General features: G+C 47.8%; 1 protein-coding gene across 1 annotated transcript in view; it reads right to left on the bottom strand.

The window, feature by feature from the left end:
* Nucleotides 1-20292, bottom strand: part of LOC126106139 (uncharacterized) — a 492342-nt gene that overhangs the window by 170607 nt on the left and 301443 nt on the right. Inside the window, exon 4 of the mRNA XM_049912382.1 lies at nt 12612-12648. Coding sequence (XP_049768339.1) covers nt 12612-12648 — 37 coding nt within the window. The remainder of the gene's footprint in view (nt 1-12611; nt 12649-20292) is intronic.

Here is a 20292-nt window from a genome sequence, read left to right on the forward strand (position 1 = left end):
AGTTACAAAGTGCTGGACCGCCACTGGCGCCATTCGAGAAACTGGTGCTAGTTCTTCTATTAAGATTCCTGTCAGACGAGTCTGATGCCTTTAACATTGTGCCGATATATAGTGCCACTGCTTAATTACGAACATGCGCAAGACCAAGTTCACCCCTTCGAAGAGGGAAGGTAAAGGCGTCGTACCTGCCTTTAAACAGTAGACCTGCACTCACGAAGGAACCGAACGCCGCCAGTATTCGTCGTGCTATCGTCACCGGCATTGGCAGTACTTGAGCAAAATGCGGAATTCGTGTTAACATACGTGACCCGCTGGATCATGTCTAATGCCCGTGTGATGTTCCTTCTAACGCCCGTCCGGACTGACCGTAGTAGTCTCTTATAGTTTTAAGCTGCTGTGCGACATATGTCGTCGGTAAAAACAATACCTAGGCATTTCAAGGTATCCGTGAGCCGTAAGGGTGCTACACATTCTTCCGTTAGTCCAACACCAATAATCATCGCTTCAGACTTGTCCATATTTATACGGCTGGCAGTGGCCGTTCCATATTTGCGTATCCAATCTAAATCCACACCCATACGCTCTCATTCTACTATCGGCACCAGGTCATCCGCATACGACTTGCACGTAAATGTGTATCCTTGCAAAGTCAGCCCCGTCAAGTGGTGTCGTAGGCCGCAAAGTAACGAGAGTCAGGGCATATAGTGTCGTCGATAAGGGACATCCTCGTCTGACCGATGTCGCTACGACTGGAGATATTGTCGTACGTTCATTGACGAGCACTTTGGACGAGGCATTGCTGAGTAGCCGCGTCACGACAGCGACAAATGTTCGCAGAAATTGCATATGTGTCAGGACTTGTGCAAGATAGTTATGGATGAATCTATCAAATGCTTGATAAAAATCTATTGACGCTGGTGCTGCACGGAGGCGGCACATCTTTGCTAGGGCGATCGAATCGCGATATTCAACAAGCGTCGTCTGGTATCTCCGCCGAGCGAAGTTTAATCAAGTGAGAGTACTTGGCGCAATACTCTTCGGACGCGTGAGGTAATAATCTGGTGAGTATTTTAAAGTCGCAGTTGAGGAGCGTCAGTGGTCGGTAGTCCCGTATCCACACGAGGGTTTGTGTATCGGGATAAGCAGGCCCTCCACAAAAGCCGGCAGTAAGGGTAAGTCAGGAGACGTTAATTCGCGGCAGATAGTAGTCCATCGTGCTGCGATCACACAGCTGAAGGTCCTGTAGAATTCAAGAAGGAGGCCATCTGGTCCCGGCGATTTCTTCACCGCTACCCTCTCAGTGGCCTCGATCACGTCCTTCTCTGTAATGTCCTCCATCAGATGTGCTTCTGCCTCTGGATCAATGCTGCCGAAAATCATACGCGTAACTTCGTTAATGGCCGCCATATCGGTGTCCAATGCAGTGTAAAATTGAGTGTAGTGTTCTACAAAGGCGTTGCCTATTCCTTGTTGCGATGTTAGGTTTTCTGCCATCATCCGTGTCCCCAGCATGTATTAGGTCACTTAGTCGTCTTTTGTTTTCGTTGACGATGTGATACATTGAAGGGAGTTCTCATGCAACCCGATCGACTGTCCGCGCCCTGACCACGGTACCTTCGAGGTGGCCTCGCATGATGGATATAATTTTGGCCTTTGCTCGTTGTACCGCCTCTTGCCACTTCGGAGAAGGCATTTGTTCGGCGCATTCCCGTAGAAGCGCGAAACAGACGTCAATCGCCTGGAGTCGCGACGCTGCCTGCTCACGACCATATGCCATCATTGCACGGTGCAGTGCCGGTATGGCGCAACCAACTTAGGGTCGTAGGATACGACCAAAGGCGTCGTTTGCAAGATCTCCAAACATCTTCAATAACGTCTCGAGAAGGTGGGTCCCGCAGCTGGGCGACGTTCATTTTCCAAGGACCGCAGCTACGTCACACTTGCTGCCGCCGGAGGGAAATTGTACATACGAGGTGCATTCAAGTTCTAAGGCCTCCGATTTTTTTTCTCCGGACTGGAAAGAAATAGAAACATGCGCATTGTTTTAAAATGAGGCCGCGTTCATTGTCAATATGTCCCAGAGATGGCAGCACCGTACGGCAGATGGAATTTTACCGCCAGCGGCGAGAATGAGAACTGTTTTAAATACTTAAAATGGCAACGTTTTCCTTACTTGAACAGCGTGCAATCATTCGTTTTCTGAATTTGTGTGGTGTGAAACCAATTGAAATTCATCGACAGTTGAAGGAGACATGTGGTGATGGAGTTATGGATGTGTCGAAAGTGCGTTCGTGGGTGCGACAGTTTAATGAAGGCGGAACATCGTGTGACAACAAACCGAAACAACCTCGGGCTTGCACAAGCTGGTCTGACGACATGATCGAGAAAGTGGAGAGAATTGTTTTGGGGGATCGCCGGATGACTGTTGAACAGATCGCCTCCAGAGTTGGCATTTCTGTGGGTTCTGTGCACACAATCCTGCACGACGACCTGAAAATGCGAAAAGTGTCATCCAGGTGGGTGCCACGAATGCTGACGGACGACCACACGGTTGCCCGTGTGGCATGTTGCCAAGCAATGTTGACGTGCAACGACAGCACGAATGGGACTTTCTTTTCGTCGGTTGTGACAATGGATGAGACGTGGATGCCATTTTTCAATCCAGAAACAAAGCGCCAGTCAGCTCAATGGAAGCACACAGATTCACCGCCACCAAAAAAATTTCGGGTAACCGCCAGTGCTGAAAAAATGATGGTGTCCATGTTCTGGGACAGCGAGGGCGTAATCCTTACCCATCGCGTTCCAAAGGGAACTACGGTAACAGGTGCATCCTATGAAAATGTTTTCAAGAACAAATTCCTTCCTGCACTGCAACAAAAACGTCCAGGAAGGGCTGCGCGTGTGCTGTTTCACCAAGACAACGCACCCGCACTTGGAGCTAACGTTACGCAACAGTTTCTTCGTGATAACAACTTTGATGTGATTCCTCATGCTCCCTACTCACCTGACCTGGTTCCTAGTGACTTTTGGCTTTTTCCAACAATGAAAGACACTCTCCGTTGACGCACATTCACCAGCCGTGCTGCTATTGCCTCAGCGATTTTCCAGTGGTCAAAACAGACTCCTAAGGAATACTTCGCCACTGCCATAGAATCATGGCGTCAGCGTTGTGAAAAATGTGTACGTCTGCAGGGCAATTACGTCGAAAAGTAAAGCCAGTTTCATCGATATCGGGTTAGTTAATTAGAAAAAAAATCGGAGGCCTTAGAACTTGAATGCACCTCGTAATAATGCTGTATGGTCGTTATAGGCTGTAGGCAGCAGCTCTGCGTCCAGGACGTCAGCGTTAAGACTGCATGTGACATGTATTCGGTCAAGACTGCTAGCGGAATGAGTCGTTGTATGGGTGTATCCAGGACGGAGGTCATGGACATGCTCCCAGATGTGCAGACTCTGCACCAACATTCGTAATTCTGGGCACTTGGTATATCGAGGAAATTGGTCTTTCGATGCAAGTACACAATTAAAATCACCGCCTAGGATTAAGCGGCTGTGTCGACCTTGGAAGAGCGGGGCGGGGACGCTCTCGCTTCCTGTCTGTTCCGGTCGGTGCATAGATGTTGATAAGTTCAAAAATGTGCAAATGTGTGTGAATTCCTAAGGGACCAAAGTGCCGAGATCATGGGTCCCTATATTTACACACTACTTAAGCTAACTAATGCTAAGAACAACACACACACCCATGCACGAGGGATGATTCGAACCTGCGGCGGGAGGGTGTTGATAAGTCGTACGTCAGCTACTGTCATTGCTAATCCCCATGCCGACGGCAGGTACAGTACATCCTCTGCCGTGATGCCTTCTTTAAGAAGTATTGCTGAGCCGCTGCCAGTTTCGAAGGCGTGTGATATGTAGGATACGTACCAGTACATGACAGGAAATTCATCGACTTATACTTCTTCTGGGAGGACGATGTCGACGTCCGCTGCTTGTAGCATGTCTTTGACTAAGGACATCTTAATCTGCGACCGTATATTATTGATATTGAGAGAAGCAAGCCGATATGCTCGTCTTCGTTCCGTCGCGTGTATATCGGCCACGGGAGCTTACGCCGCCTGCTGTTGTACTGGCACGCGACGTGAGCCCGTCCTGCCCGCCGTCGTTCGTTATAAGTTGAAATTTAGAGGGGCGCCGCCCCCGCCGTGTTGTGACTGTCGGTGGGTCCGTCGGCCGGAATGGCCGAGCGGTTCTAGGCTACACAGTCTGGAACCGAGCGACTGCTACGGTCGCAGGTTCGTATCCTGCCTCGGGCGTGGATATGTGTGATGTCCCTAGGTTAGTTAGATTTAAGTAGTTCTAAGTTCTAGGGGACTGATGACCTCAGAAGTTAACTTCCATAGTGCTCAGAGCCATTTTTTTTTTGGTCGGTGGGTCGCCTTCACAATCATCCGCGCAGTCTCCTTGGGACAAGTTTTCCGTCGGCGGGGGCTCGCCAGCCCCGTCCCTCTGTGGCTGCCCTTCTAATACTTGGCAGTGGCAGTGAACTGCTGGTTGCCGTGCGTTGGCAGGTTTTTCAGGTCGCTCTTGACGTATACTGATGTCGAGACGGTGGTGTTCTGGACGAGTAGTCTCGGGACCCTCTGTAAGGCGGCAGTCTTCCTCGGTCGTTTCTTGGTCGTCGTCCTGCATTCGTATTAAGTAGTCGTCCGACGGAGTTAGACGTCTTTTCTTGCGCCGTTTCGGAGACAGTTGCTTACGCTTTTCCGTTTCCGTATTCGAATGTGGGCGAGTGTCTCTGCCACCACTGCAGTCGGCTACGAAGGCAGCCGTTGGAACTATGCCACTGTCGGTGACCATTCGCTCATCCGATCTCTGTACTGGTGGTATCGGTCGGTGCTGCTCGTGGGGGGCGTCGCCGCCGTCGCCATGCTCTTGTCGTCATCCGCCGTCGCCGGCTTTCCGACTGGCCTCTCCAGCTGCTCGGTGCCGTCACTGTTCAGTGGGGCGTCCTCCCGGAACACATCTGCATTGTGAGAGGGAGAGACGTCGCCACAGATTCACCTGTCGGTACCTGTGCAATTCTTCCTTACGCTGACCGAACGTGGTCTTCCTGACCACAACGTGAGCAAGTTTTAGGCTGACCGTCGTAAATGACTATCGCTCTGCAGCCTCCAGTACCGAGATACGATTGTCCATTTTTCTAACATGTGAATAAGTACCCGACCATAGGTTTGTAACGCGTTAACCACGATCTCAAATGGTAGTTCAAATACTCTTACAGTTTTCGGACGTAGTCGCGCATGATTAAAAGCTGCCATTCCGACATGGCCGTCTGAATGTTTAAATTGTCCATGTTTATGGTTGTGTACAATCCTGTCACACACCGTGTCGTTGATCAGTTGATCTGCTTGTGATAGAGAAGTGGATACAAATCAGATCTTGTGGTTCAACTTTAATTTCTTCGCGTATAAATCGTTCTACTTTAAATGCTTTCGGTCATGCAAATTCATTATTAAAGATGATCTTGGTAGTAGATTGTCGGTGCGATTGAGCCATTCTAGGTCGAAAGTGCAAGCAGTAGCGAAGGCTAACACGAAGTAAATAACTGCTTACGAGCGAAGCTCCGCGGCAGGGACGGAAACAGACGTCCGAGCCGCACGGCTGCGCAAGGCAGACTGCCGACAGCTACCCAAGCACGACTCACGACCCCTCCTCACAGCTTCAATTCCGGCAGTACCTCGTCTCCTACCTTACAAATTTCACAAAAGCTCTCCTGCGGACCTTGCAGAACTAGCACTCAAGGAAGAAAGGATGGTCTCCGACCTGATAGTCCATGCTGCTGCAAACGTTGTCAAACTGTTCGTGCAGATGGTTGTTGTCTTGCAAATGTCCCCATATGTTGACTCAGGGATCAAGACGTGGCTGCACGATCCGTTACAACCATGCGGATAAGATGCATGTCATTCCGACTGCTAGTGATACGAGGCCGTTGGGATCCAGCACGGCGTTCCGTATTACGCTCCTGAACCCACCGATTCCATATTAGCCGTGCGGTTCTAGGCGCTACAGTCTGGAACAGCGTGACCGCTACGGTCGCAGGTTCGAATCCTGCCTCGGGCATGGGTGTGTGTGATGTCCTTAGGTTAGTTAGGTTTAAGTAGTTCTAAGTTCTAGGGGACTGATGACCACAGCAGTTAAGTCCCATAGTGCTCAGGGCCATTTGAACCATTTGATTCCATATTCTGTTAACACTAATTGGATCTCGACCAACGCGAGCAGCAATGTCGCGACACGATAAACCGCAGTCGCGATAGGCTAGAATCCGACCTTTATCAATGTCGGAAATGTGTTGGTACGCATTTCTCCTAACTACGCGAGGCATCACAACAACGTTTCACCAGGCAACGGTCAACTGCTGTTTGTGTATGAGAAATCGGTTGGAAACTTTGCTCATGTCAGCACGTTGTAGGTGTCGCCACCGGCGCCAGCCTTGTGTGAATGCTCTGAAAAGCTAATCATTTGCATATCACAGCATCTTCTTCCTGTCGGTTAAATTTCGCGTCTATGGCCATCGATAGCTGGTGAAATGAGAAATGCTATGGGTTTTGGAAGACCATACTTAAAGATATTATTTATTTTTGTAACGAGGATGTGCTTTTTCATAAGCAATTAACCTTCCATGTCCTTAGCTCTTCACATAAGAATTCTCTTGAAATTGTGTCTGCACTATATGTTAGTGAGGAGATATTGTGTAAACTCCGCTGTGTTTTGTCAAAACAAGCAAATTTTAAGACGGCAATAAGAGAAATGTAGTCTAGATGCGCAGGAAAGGGGGGCAGAAGGCTGTTGCTTCCGGCTTATGAGGACAATGTGTAGGAGATCGAGTGGTCGGGACGTGCGAGTGGGCATCCAGGACTGCCGTTAAATGTCAGAACATATTTCGCACATAGGGTCAGAAGTTACCAGATGTAGGCGAGTCTAGGAGAACGAACGACTAACTACGTGTGCAGCGCATGGGGAGGCGGTTCGTGCTAACTTATGTTGGTGGCCGGTCATGCAACGCCTCCCAAGAGGCCTGGATCACAAGAGACAGAAGCAACTGTGTTCTGCACTGCAGAATCCTCCGGTGTCCACACACGCGACTATCCCACGCACACTATTGGCTAAAACTTGTCGCGGGAATTCACTAGCAGTTTCAGCATAGGGATCAAGGCGTCTTTTGTCAGCAGCTTTAACTGGACAGAACTGCCTTTGTTCTGAAAGGAAGGTAACTTTTGTCATGTAGGCACAGAGGAAGTTGCTCTGGGAGAAAACTTATAAAGATTTGGCTGGACGTTTGAAATAAATTTTTTAAACCAATTCCCTAGAATATTCCTTGACTGGGTGCCACCTTGTACACCCGGTTTTACTAAATTAGGAGAAATGGCCTATGTATATCAGAATGTGTGCAGGAGCTACGGAAACCAGGGTAGTGATGACCGGCTGACTGGTATGTAGTGGCCAGGTGGAGGGCCGCAGGATGCCTGAGCAGCAGAGCAGCGAGCCGCGTGAGAGAGGCGCGGCTGGGGGCGCACTGCTCATAGCTGGGGGCCTCTGCAGCTGGCGGACAAAGACTGCCACCGAGAGAGCCGGCTGACGAGAGAAGGGGCGGCAGGCAGCGCGGAGACTTACTGCGACGGATGTCCTCCGGGCGCGCGGCCGTTATTGGCCGATTATGTCACGTGCCCGCGTGGCACAGAGTACGAGGCCCCAAAGTCATATGACGGTCACAAAATACGTAAAACGCACACTAATAAGTTTACAAAAATAGTGAAAGACGACAAATGAAAGGTAAGAACGAGTTGAGAAAATGCGTCTAAACGCCCACTCGATAGACAGAATACTATAAAATTTTGAAGATGTTAATTTGAATATACCAAATAACTCAAAAATTTATAACCAAGTATCCACACGTTTGTATAGTACCGTCGAAATACATTTTCTTAATCTTAATCAATGTGATAACATTTAGTTATCAGGTGGAATGTTGTCCCGGGAAATAAAAACACGTCTTTTAGAACCAAATGCATTACAAAATATTAAATGTAGCGGCAACATGAGGCAGTATATGTAATATCCACGACACTATGTTCTAGCCACAAGATGTTAAAGTGAACTAAGTGTACAAACTTCAACAAATATTATAGATACTACGTATAAAAGGACTGTATCGTGTAAAAATTACGATAATTATTTTACTATTTCTGTAATAATTTAATTTCTGTGTGAATTAAAACTATTATCAGAGAACTAAATTCATAGACAACGCAATTATAATCTTTTTTTTTGTTATCTGTGATAATTGTGGTTCATTTGTTCTTGTTCTAATCGATGTTCCGGCGTGGGACGTGTGAGGCCTGTTAAGAGAAAACCTGTAACGATATTGTTAATTATTATTTGAAAAACAGAGTCGATATTGTCTAGACGTGGATTTGTATTTATTTCAATTGTAATCCAATATAACTAATGTTTTTAAGTGTTAATTTTCAGCTCCTCAATTAGGAGCGCAGCCATTAGCGCTAGTAACTTACAGCGGAGTTTACTAGTAGCTGGTAAAAAAAAAATATGTCGGTATTTATCACTGAAAATAATTTTAAATGCTGAAGAATAGAGATACAAGGCTTAAAGGGTTTTATCTAAATATATTAACTTGATATAAAAGGAATCGAGAATAACAATAGACAAATTGACTACCGTCTGTCTGCCGCCACCTTAGCAAAAATATCTCCGCGGTAGTTTTCAATCGAGAATTTTAACAAACATAAATGTTGTTACATATAAATGAATGGAAATAAATGTGCTCCAGTGGTCCCGAATCAACTTTAAAAGACAGAATTCAACTCAGATTGAATCTTTAAAAATAGTGCTCACAGCACGTTACGTAATATCAATTTCTTATTTGCTGATGTATGAAGCCTAATTATTTTGGACGATTTTCATGAAATATTTTAATAGGAGACATACGTCAATGTTGTGTGCGAGTAGTATTTTGTGACTAAATGTTCTTTTTCCTAGAGAAAAGTGCAACCATCAGTAACAGTTGTGTAAAGTCTCATAAATCATATGCAATTTAGTGCCACTCACACGACTTTACAGACAACATTTCTCCACAACGCCAAGTGGAGATTTCTTTAGCAGAGTGAAAAACATTAACCGGAAAAATCATTTTTGAGATCAAATGAATTGTTACACTGACAATAGGTAACTGGTAATATATATTTTTTCATCTACCTGAAATATCATTTATAAGTAATTAAAGTGACGAAATAGTATAAACCGGTTCCGCCACATAGACTACCATACATAATTGTAAGTTTCATTGTGTTTAATAATCAAAAATAGCAAACAAGGATAAGTTAAATATCACATTGATTAAAATGTAACTAACGAGAAAACCAAGGATTCCAGCAAATCGCTAATGGCACCATAAGAAAGCTGGTGAAATAGTAGTATTAGTTTGTGTATAATATATACTGAGGTGACAAACAGCTAGGGGATAGCGATATGCAGATCTGCTGATGGCGGTGGTATTGCGCACACAAGTATGAAGGCGCAGTGCACTAGCGGGGCTGTCACTTATACTCGGGTGATTCATGTGAAAGGGTTTCAGACGTGATTGTGGCCGCACAATGGGAATTAACAGATTTTGAATGGTAGTTGCAGCTAGCCGCATGGGACATTCTATTTCAGAAATCGCTAGGGAATTTAATGTTCCGAGATGCTCAGTGTCAAGAAGGTGCTGACAATATCAAATTTCGGGCGTTACCACGGACAACGCAGTGGCCGACGAACTCCACTTAACGACCGACAGCAGCGGCATTGGCGTAGAGTTGTAGGTGTTAACAGACAAGCAAAACTGCGTGAAATAACCGCAGAAATCAATGTATGAGATGTACGACCAACGTATCCATTAGGACGGTGTGGCGAAATTTGGCGTTAATGGGTTACGGCAGGAGACGACTGTCGCGAGTGCCTTTGCTAACAGCCCGCCATCTCCTGCAGCGCCTCTCTTGGGCTCGGGACCGTATCAGCTGGGCCCTAGACGACTGGAGAAGCGTGGCCTGATCAGATGAGTCCGGGTTTCAGTTGGTAAGTCCTGATGTGGAGCAGGTCTCGCGAAGCCAAGAGGTCAACAATGCACTGCACAAGCTTGTGGTCGCTCCATAATGGAGTAGGCTGTGTTTACATGGAATGTGCTGGGTCCTCTGGTCCAACTGAAGTGATCATTGGCTGCAAATGGTTATGTTCGGCTACTTGAAGACCATTTGCAGCCATTTGTGGAGTTAATGTCACGAAACAACTAAGGAATTTTTATGGATTACAGTGCGCCGTGGCACCCGGCCACAGTTGTTCGCAATTCGTTTGAAGAACGTTCTGGTCAGTTCGAGCGAATGATTTGGTCAGCCAGGTCTCCCGACATGAATCCCGTAGAACGTTTATAATAATCGAGAGCTCAGTTCTCGCACAAAATCCTGCACCGGCAACACTTTAGCAATTGTAGGCGGCTTCAGAGACAGCACTCCGTCATCAGGCCACAAGTGGCCCATCGGGACCAACCGACCGCCGCGTCATCCTCACTGAGGATGCGGATAGGAGGGGCGTGTGGTCAGCACACCGCTCTCCCCGTCGTTACGATGGTTTTCTTTTACTGGAGCCGCTACTAATCGGTCGAGTAGCTCCTCAATTAGCATCACGCAGCTGAGTCCACCCCGAAAAATGGCAACAGCTCATGGCGGCCGGGATGGTCACCCATCCAAGTGCCGGCCACGCCCGATAGCGCTTAACTTCGGTGAACTGACGGGAAGCGGTGTATCCACTGCGGCAAGGCCGTTGCCCTCTGTAGAGACAGCCTGGCACAATGTTGCTGCAGGACGCCTCCAACGACTCGTTGAGTCAACGACACGTCGAGTTTCTGCGTTACGCCGAGCAAAAGGAGCTCCGACCCGATATCAGGAGCTGTCCCATGACTTCAGCCACCTCACTGTATGTCGTACCAATAATTTCAATGAAAATTTGTGAATTTCGGAATGAAATATCGCATCTCTTTAATGGCAACGCCCATATTTGCGTGAGCAGTGCGCTTCGATAGATCAGCAAGGACGGACGTATGCATTAATAAGCGTCGTGCCTGTAGTGACTAAGTTCACTGAAATTTTTCGTGTAACAGATTGAGGAACTTAAAATATTTTCGACACTCAGCTTCTTGAACTTTGAGATGCATCGTGTTCGAACTTGTGAACTTTCACTTGTCTTCGTCAGCTTTAACTTTGAATCGTAAAGCGGAGCGGCAAACTTAGCACTTCCGTAATCTAGCTAGTGACTTTGTCTCGTTTGTCCCACCATATTAAACAAACACTGAATAAACATTTTGATTTCTAACCTATAGACAGCGTGTCTTTAGAAGATTATTTACACTACTGATCACAATCCTGCTTGCAATTGATAATATTACAAGAAGTTAATTGCACAATCGACAATTTCACGCGAGAAGAGTGAGGGTGTCCCATAAAAGCGAATGTAGGCAATGGACCTTAAATCGATTACGCATTTAAGAAACCCTTTGTTTGCCAGAATTCTGAGGCTTGGCTGAAGGCAAGTACGTCACACATAACTCGAAAAATTAAAAAAAAAATGTCTGTTGTAATACTGTGTTTAGTGCCTCCTTATAATTGTAAACCTCGCGTGCCATTGTTCAGCTGAATTTTGCAGTGCACAGTTGGTACGGATTGAGTCGCCGCTCGCCTCTCAAACCCCGCGCGTACAGGGGTCAAGTCCCAAATGCCGCACTCACGGTCAAAAGCCCGCTTGTTCGGCAGCCATAATCACCGAGACTCTTAAAGGAGTGGTTAACAGAAATTCAGTACTCTCAAGACATTTCGATTTCCGTTAAGTTTATGCGTTAACGAGATATTGCGAGAAAGGTAAAATACGTCTTAAACTCCACATCTCCTGATGGATAGCTTACTGACTCGTGATATAACACAGACGAGTGACGCAATGAGCGTTTTAGCGGAAAATTAAAAGCTTATATAAACTAACATACTTAAAGAAATACAATGTGTATTTAGTAAAAACAAACTACTTGTTGTAATACCTATATTACCACCGTTTGCTTGCAGGTACAAGATCTTACTTTTTAAATCTGAAATATCAATTTTTGCAAGGATATGAGTCTCAACGTTTTGTTCTGCTTTTAAAAACGTAGCCGTCCGTGGCGATGTTAATAATGCGAGTTGCTTACCATAAGGATTACGATTCTTTTCATTTTTAATCAGTTCAGTTCATTAAATAAAACAATTCTATACAAACATTTTATACACTTATACGAAAGAAAGCTGTAAATGCTGCACTGTAAGGTTTTAAGTCGATAATTACTCTGGTTTATTTGTGCGAGGCTTCACAGAATTTTCTATGGTAGGGAGCGCACTACAGCCTCAGCAATTTAGGGGTCGTAGAGATCCTATAGTATAGTATCCCCTCAATGGCAATTGGTTACATGGCTAAACTGCGTGACGCAAAGCAAGAAATTTTTTTTTAACATTTTAGCTTACATCCTCGTGATTTGTACTCACCGTTCACCTCAGTGCTGTAGTCTCGTGCGCGTGTTCCCTGCAAACAGAAGGAAACCACGTGTCAGACACAATTTCTCGTTTGCAGTGAAATGACACCTTAAAATGAGTACAGAACGGTGTAGAAGTTATGGGTGTACAGCAAAGACAGGGCCTACTTACACTGAACATTATTAGTCACAAAGTTGCTTATGAATTCGCTCAAGGCAGCAAATTTCCTAGCTTATGCGTAGACAGCTTTTTAAAGATCTTTGGCGAAGGACACGAAACGCCACTCTGAAACTGAAGAACTCGACCAGTGGATAAATCCACTTCGTCTTCCGAAGATGTTGCTTTATTTTTCAGCAAGTTAGTTAAATCTTGCTTTCGTCCTAGAGGTCATTTATTAGGGATAGCATCAATGGTATAGATGGTACACATCGTACTAGCTTAATCGGGACTAGCACTAAGTAGTGCCCGAAAAAAATACAACAACGTCAAAGACGGGGTCATTTCATTGTCAAGTCATGTGACATGTACTTCATTCTTGCAGAGGCATATAGTAACAAATTCAGACCAAACCAAGCACACATGTCATAGTAAAGGGTGCCCCATCAGTCAACACATGGAAACCTCTCAGGTGACAACACAGACATGTATTCTCGCATGCAAGTGGTCGTGAAGATGCTGAATGTACGGAGCAATAGATAGTCCCAAGCACCGTCCACATTTTGTTGCATATCGGCAACGATTCGCACCGGGCATGGAGAACGAATTAAGTTCCTGCCTCGTCATATCTCACACGTGTTCAGTTGGCAAGACATCTGGTGACGTTGGCGACCAGGGCTGCTGTACACCATGAACAGCAAGTAGAAGCCACAGGTGCACGTGCATTGTCCTGATGAAGAAGTTCATCAGACTCCTGTCAGCAGCACGGGGATAACAGAGCGCTCAGTGCTGCGGGCGCAGAAAGGAGAAATGTGACCGTGAGTTGTAACTAAGCCCCCCCCCCCACCCACCCTGAAGCCTGGGCTGGGACCTGCCTGTCGTGGGCGAATGAATTCTGGGACGGGCCGCTCATCAGGTCTACGCCAGCCATACACGTGTACGTCGATCAGTCATGTACAGACAAAACCTATTCTCATCACTGAAGACGACAAAGCGACACTCCACTCTGCAACTGAAATATTTCGACCCAAGCCGGGCACTGGTCCATTTCCTGACAGGCCACGGGCTGTAGTGGTAACACCGGTTCCCATGACATCACCGAAGTTGGGTGGTTTGAGTGAGTTGTTAACGTAAGTTTAGTAGACTTATGTGATCTGAGGCTTTCCCGGCGAATGTGCTGCATGCAAGGTTCTCGGGTGTCCAGCCGGATCCGATCGTCGAAGTTCCACGATATTTCGGCGAATAACCGTTCCGCCATCATCAGGTGGTGCTGATGGAATGATCTGGCTGCGCTGTGTCAGTGATATTTATGTCCGCGGGGTCCCGAGTCGTACCCCGGCGCGGACGGCCGGCGGAGCGCCGCGTGGTGGGAAGGTGGGGAGGAGGGTAGCTGCAGCCACGCCTGCTGGTAGGCGCTGTTCATCTCCGTCTGCCGTGGCGGAAGGATCTCGCGTTAGCTATCGCCATTGCTCTTTGATGGTGTTTAATAATGGTTTCCAGGCCTTGCCAGGGAACCTCCCCATCGCACCCCCCTCAGATTTAGTTATAAGTTGCCACAGTGCATAGGCCTTGAAAAACTGAACACAGATCAATTGAAAAAACAGGAAGAAGTTGTGTGAAACTATGAAAAAATAAGCAAAATATACAAACTGAGTAGTCCATGCGCAAGATAGGCAACATCAAGGGTAGACTGAACTCAGGAGCGCCGTGGTCCCGTGGTTAGCGTGAGCAGCTGCGGAACGAGAGGTCCTTGGTTCAAGTCTTCCTTCGAGCGAAAAGTTTAATTTTTTTATTTTCAGACCATTATCAAAGTTCAGGCACTCACACATAATCAATTTCGCTCTCCAAAATTCCAGCACATGTTCAGATTTGCTTGGACATAGCAGGATTTGACGGTCTACACACGGAAAAATCTGAAAACGTTAAAAACATATGTTTTGACAGAGCACAGGGAAAAGAGTGCTACTGTGGAACTGTTGCATTCATTTGTTGCAGTTTATGTGACAAACTCTTAGGTTTTCATCACTTTTTTGGGAGTAATTTTACATCCACAAGAAAACCTAAATCGGGCAACGTAGAAGAATCTTTTTACCCATTCGCCAAGTGTACAAGGGGTCGACAACATATTCCTGTCATGTGACGCACATGCCGTCACCAGTGTCGTATAGAATATATCAGACGTGTTTTCGTGTGGAGGAATCGGTTGACCTATGACCTTGCGATCAAATGTTTTCGGTTCCCATTGGAGAGGCACGTCCTTTCGTCTACTAATCGCACGGTTTTGCGGTGCGGTCGCAAAACACAGACACTAAACTTATTACGTTCTCGTCTCGTCAATGAACGAATGGACAGATCATAACTTTGCGAAAATCAAGAAAAACTTTTCGCTCGAGGGGAGACTTGAACCAAGAACCTCTCAATCCGCAGCTGCTCACGCTAACCACGGGGCCACGGCGCTCCTGAGCTCATATTAACCTTGATGTTGCCTATCTTCGCATGGACTACCCAGTTTGTATATTTTGCTTATTTTTTCATAGTTCCATACAACTTCTTCCTGTTTTCTCGATTGATCTGTGTTCAGTTTTTCAAGGCCTATCCACTGTGCCCACTTATAACTAAATCTGAGGGGGGTGCGATGGGGAGGTTCCCTTGTAAGCTGAAACCCGGTGTCCCTGTTGATGAGGTTATCTGTTACCCGAATTTCTATGGCCTCCTTGTAGATACTGTCCCAGTAGGCACTTGCGACAGTCAGGATTTTTGTCTCTTCGAATTTGGCTGTGTGTCCGGTTTCAATGCAGTGTTCTGCTAGGGCCGAATGGCTGGGTTGGCGTAAGCGGGTGTGACGTTCGTGTTCCTTGCATCGGTCCTCGACCGTGCGTACTGTTTGGCCGATGTAGGATTTGCCACAGCCGCACTGGATTTTGTATACGCCCGCTTTCTTAAGGCCTACGTCATCTTTTGCCGTTCCTAGTAGATCACGAATCTTTTCTGGTGGTCGGAAGACTGTGTCAATCTCGTGTCGCCTTAACAGTCTCCCTATTTTTGAAGACACGTTGCCAGCAAACGGCAGAAAGGCCCGAGCTTACTTCTCTTCTTCGGGTTGTTCTTCATCTCGTTTCTTGCTCTACTTCTGTTGTCGGAAAGCCCTTTGGATTTGGCGGTTGCCATACACATTCATTCGGAACACGGTCTTCAGGTGTTTGAGTTCCGTTGGCAAGTTCTGTTCACCAGAGATCGAGTGTGCTCTATGTACCAAGGTGTTGAGCATTCCATTAAGCTGCGCCGGAAGGTGGCAGTTGGAGGCATGTAGGTACAGGTCAGTGTGTGTGGGTTTGCGGTACACACTGTGACCCAGTGAGCCATCAGAGCTACGTTCCACTAGGACATCAAGAAAGGGTAGTTTTGCATCTTTCTCAGTCTCCATGGTGAACCGAAGGTTACTGTGGACCGAATTTAGATGTTGCAGAAATTTCTGTAGCTGTTCCTGTCCATGTGGGCAGATGACGAACGTGTCGTCCACGTAGCGAAAGAAGCGTAGAGGTTTCAGTTCGGCGGCTTCCGGTGCTTCCTCTTCGAAACTCTCCATGAACAGGTTGGCTACCACTGGGGACAGCGGGCTCCCCATGGCTACTCCGTCGGTCTGCTCGTACTATTGACCATTGAAGACAATGTACGTAGATGTTAACACGTGCCTGAATAGTTGAGTCAGTTCAGGCCCGAATTTCTCACTGATTAAGTGGAGAGAATCTTCCAGCGGGACACGTGTGAATAATGAGACGACATCGAAGCTGACCATGATGTCGGAATCTTGTACTGTCATCTCCTTAGAGTTCCGGATATGGTGCACACATTTCCCCACATAAGGTCTTAGCATGCCCATGCGCCAAAATATACGTCGGTGCCCCTATGTTGCTGAGTATGGCTCGCATTCCTTCTTTGTGCGTTTTTGAGAGACCATATATCCTCGGAGCTACCGCCGAACGTTGCCGAAGTCTTTTGATGTCCTTGTGCTCGAGCGAGCCATTTTTCAGGAAGGTGGCGGTGCTTTGTTGTATCTTTTTGGTCGGGTCTGTGTTGATTTTCCGATATGATGGACCGCCTAGCAATTTCAGCATCTTGTGTTCGTAGTCGCGTCTCTCAAGGATGACTGTGGCATTTCCTTTGTCGGCAGGAAGAACGACTATCTCCTTATTGTCTCTGCTTCGGCTTACTGGGATAATTTTAGGAAATTGTGGTACATCTACACTCCTGGAAATGGAAAAAAGAACACATTGACACCGGTGTGTCAGACCCACCGTACTTGCTCCGGACACTGCGAGAGGGCTGTACAAGCAATGATCACACGCACGGCACAGCGGACACACTAGGAACCGCGGTGTTGGCCGTCGAATGGCGCTAGCTGCGCAGCATTTGTGCACCGCCGCCGTCAGTGTCAGCCAGTTTGCCGTGGCATACGGAGCTCCATCGCAGTCTTTAACACTGGTAGCATGCCGCCACAGCGTGGACGTGAACCGTATGTGCAGTTGACGGACTTTGAGCGAGGGCGTATAGTGGGCATGCGGGAGGCCGGGTGGACGTACCGCCGAATTGCTCAACACGTGGGGCGAGAGGTCTCCACAGTACATCGATGTTGTCGGCAGTGGTCGGCGGAAGGTGCACGTGCCCGTCGATCTGGGACCGGACCGCAGCGACGCACGGATGCACGCCAAGACCGTAGGATCCTACGCAGCGCCGTAGGGGACCGCACCGCCACTTCCCAGCAAATTAGGGACACTGTTGCTCCTGGGGTGTCGGCGAGGACCATTCGCAACCGTCTCCATGAAGCTGGGCTACGGTCTCGTACACCGTTAGGCCGTCTTCCGCTCACGCCCCAACATCGTGCAGCCCGCCTCCAGTGGTGTCGCGACGGGCGTGAATGGAGGGACGAATGGAGACGTGTCGTCTTCAGCGATGAGAGTCGCTTCTGCCTTGGTGCCAATGATGGTCGTATGCGTGTTTGGCGCCGTGCAGGTGAGCGCCACAATCAGGACTGCATACGACCGAGGCACACAGGGCCAACACCCGGCATCATGGTGTGGGGAGCGATCTCCTACACTGGCCGTACACCACTGGTGATCGTCGAGGGGACACTGAATAGTGCACGGTACATCCAAACCGTCATCGAACCCATCGTTCTACCATTCCTAGACCGGCAAGGGAACTTGCTGTTCCAACAGGACAATGCACGTCCGCATGTATCCCGTGCCACCCAACGTGCTCTAGAAGGTGTAAGTCAACTACCCTGGCCAGCAAGATCTCCGGATCTGTCTCCCATTGAGCATGTTTGGGACTGAATGAAGCGTCGTCTCACGCGGTCTGCACGTCCAGCACGAACGCTGGTCCAACTGAGGCGCCAGGTGGAAATGGCATGGCAAGCCGTTCCACAGGACTACATCCAGCATCTCTACGATCGTCTCCATGGGAGAATAGCAGCCTGCATTGCTGCGAAAGGTGGATATCCACTGTACTAGTGCCGACATTGTGCATGCTCTGTTGCCTGTGTCTATGTGCCTGTGGTTCTGTCAGTGTGATCATGTGATGTATCTGACCCCAGGAATGTGTCAATAAAGTTTCCCCTTCCTGGGACAAAGAATTCACGGTGTTCTTATTTCAATTTCCAGGAGTGTATAAAGGACACCTCGTGTAGAACAGTAGTGTGACCCATTCTTGAGTACTGCTGGAGTATTTGAGATCCGCACCAGCTAGGGTTGAAGGTGGACATCGATGTAAATCTGAGGCAGACTGCTAGATTTTGTACCGGTATGTTCGACCGACACGCGTGTGTTCGTGAACGCAAATGGGAATGCGTGGAGGGAAGATGACGTTCTTTTCGTGGAACACTGTTGAGAAAATTTAGAGAACTAGCTGTTGCAGATGACTGCAAAACTATTCTCCTGTCGCCGACGTACATTTAGTGCAAGGACGGTGAAAACGAGAGAAATTAGGATTCTTGCGGAGACACGTAGACAGTCGTTTTCCTGTCTTGTATGTGCGCGTGGAAAAGGAAGGAAAATGACCGGTAGTGGTACAAGGCACCCTCCGTAATATACCGTACAGTAACTTACATAGTATACATGTAGATGTAGGTATATAAAAATGATAGAACAGTCGTCCTTTGGAAGTTTTATTGGCAGACCTAGATTTCAGCTAGAAACTAGCCATTCTCAATGGACTATCATTTTTGATCAATGCATGTAATGCCTGAGGGTCGGGCTTCATTCACAGTTCACTGATCTGTGAAATCTATTATTTACAGGTCAAAATAACAGTCGCTGCGTGCAACAGCCTCTGAATGGAGGGTATCCTGATAATGATAGAACAAGCGACCGCCGGTCCTATTAACAGTTAACTGCGGAAAACACTTTTCAGAGAGAGAGAGAGAGAGAGAGAGAGAGAGAGAGAGAGAGAGTGAGAGAGAGAGAGAGAGTGAGAGAGAGAGAGATTGAAACATAATCAGAAGGGCGTCGCTGAACTGCAGTATACTGAGTTTTCGACACACAGATGGGGGCCACAGCTCGTGATATTTCCGTTTAAGCCGTTTGGTGTGACGTTTAAGCGCTCTCTCTTTTGTCAGGAGAAATGAAAACAAACGTCGTTGTTGGCAGAAGCTTCACCATAATGTTCCGAGGTACTTCAAGTTGCATTAGGAGCTGTTTCGCTACGAGATTACACGAAGGATGGAGAGCGTACTGCTGCACTTGCTGAGGCAATTAAGACTAGCTACATAGTCTTTAGAAGAAGCAAGGCAGGGAGACGGCGGTCTAAGGCGCTGCAGTCATGGACTGTGCGGCTGTTCCCGGCGGAGGTTCGAGTCCTCCCTCGGGCATGGGTGTGTGTGTGTTTGTCCTTAGGATAATTTAGGTCAAGTAGTGTGTAAGCTTAGGGACTGATGACCTTAGCAGTTAAATTCCATAAGATTTCACACACATTTGAACATTTGAGCAGGGGGACATGGGAGAAGTGTATATCGCTCATACTTTTTTGTGCTCTGTTTGTGTGTCTGTTTACTGGGTCAAAGATAGAACAGTAGTATCGAGACAACACGTAGTCTTACGGCGAGATGCGTGGCGACGCGGCGGCACCTCGTCCTCTGAGGAGCGCTCATCCGCCACGTGCGTGAGGCCGATCGCTGCCGCCCTGCTTAGAAATGCACCCCAGCGCATTCGCCCGGCCCCCCCCCCCCCCCCCCCCCGCGCGGCTTTCGCGTGACTGCAGGGTGTCTGGCTGGAGGTCTGCCCCCAGCCCGGGCGCCGCGCCTCGGCCCCCTTGTCGGCCAATACACGCCCCCCCCCTCCCCCCCGCTAGAGGCGGGAGTCGACTTCCGAGCGAGACAGTGTGGACGGCGGGTACCGGCGCCAAAGACGCCTCCTGTGGTCAGTATTTAAGTGGAGAATCGAATTTCAAACACTACTCTCGAGCAGTAGCGAAGTCTAGCTGTGGTAAGCTTGCCTCCCATCCTCGCACATCGTATCCTACGCAACTACAGTACTGCCCATTA

The sequence above is a fragment of the Schistocerca cancellata genome, chromosome 10 (genome assembly GCF_023864275.1).
Source record: "Schistocerca cancellata isolate TAMUIC-IGC-003103 chromosome 10, iqSchCanc2.1, whole genome shotgun sequence".
NCBI lineage: Eukaryota > Metazoa > Arthropoda > Insecta > Orthoptera > Acrididae > Schistocerca > Schistocerca cancellata.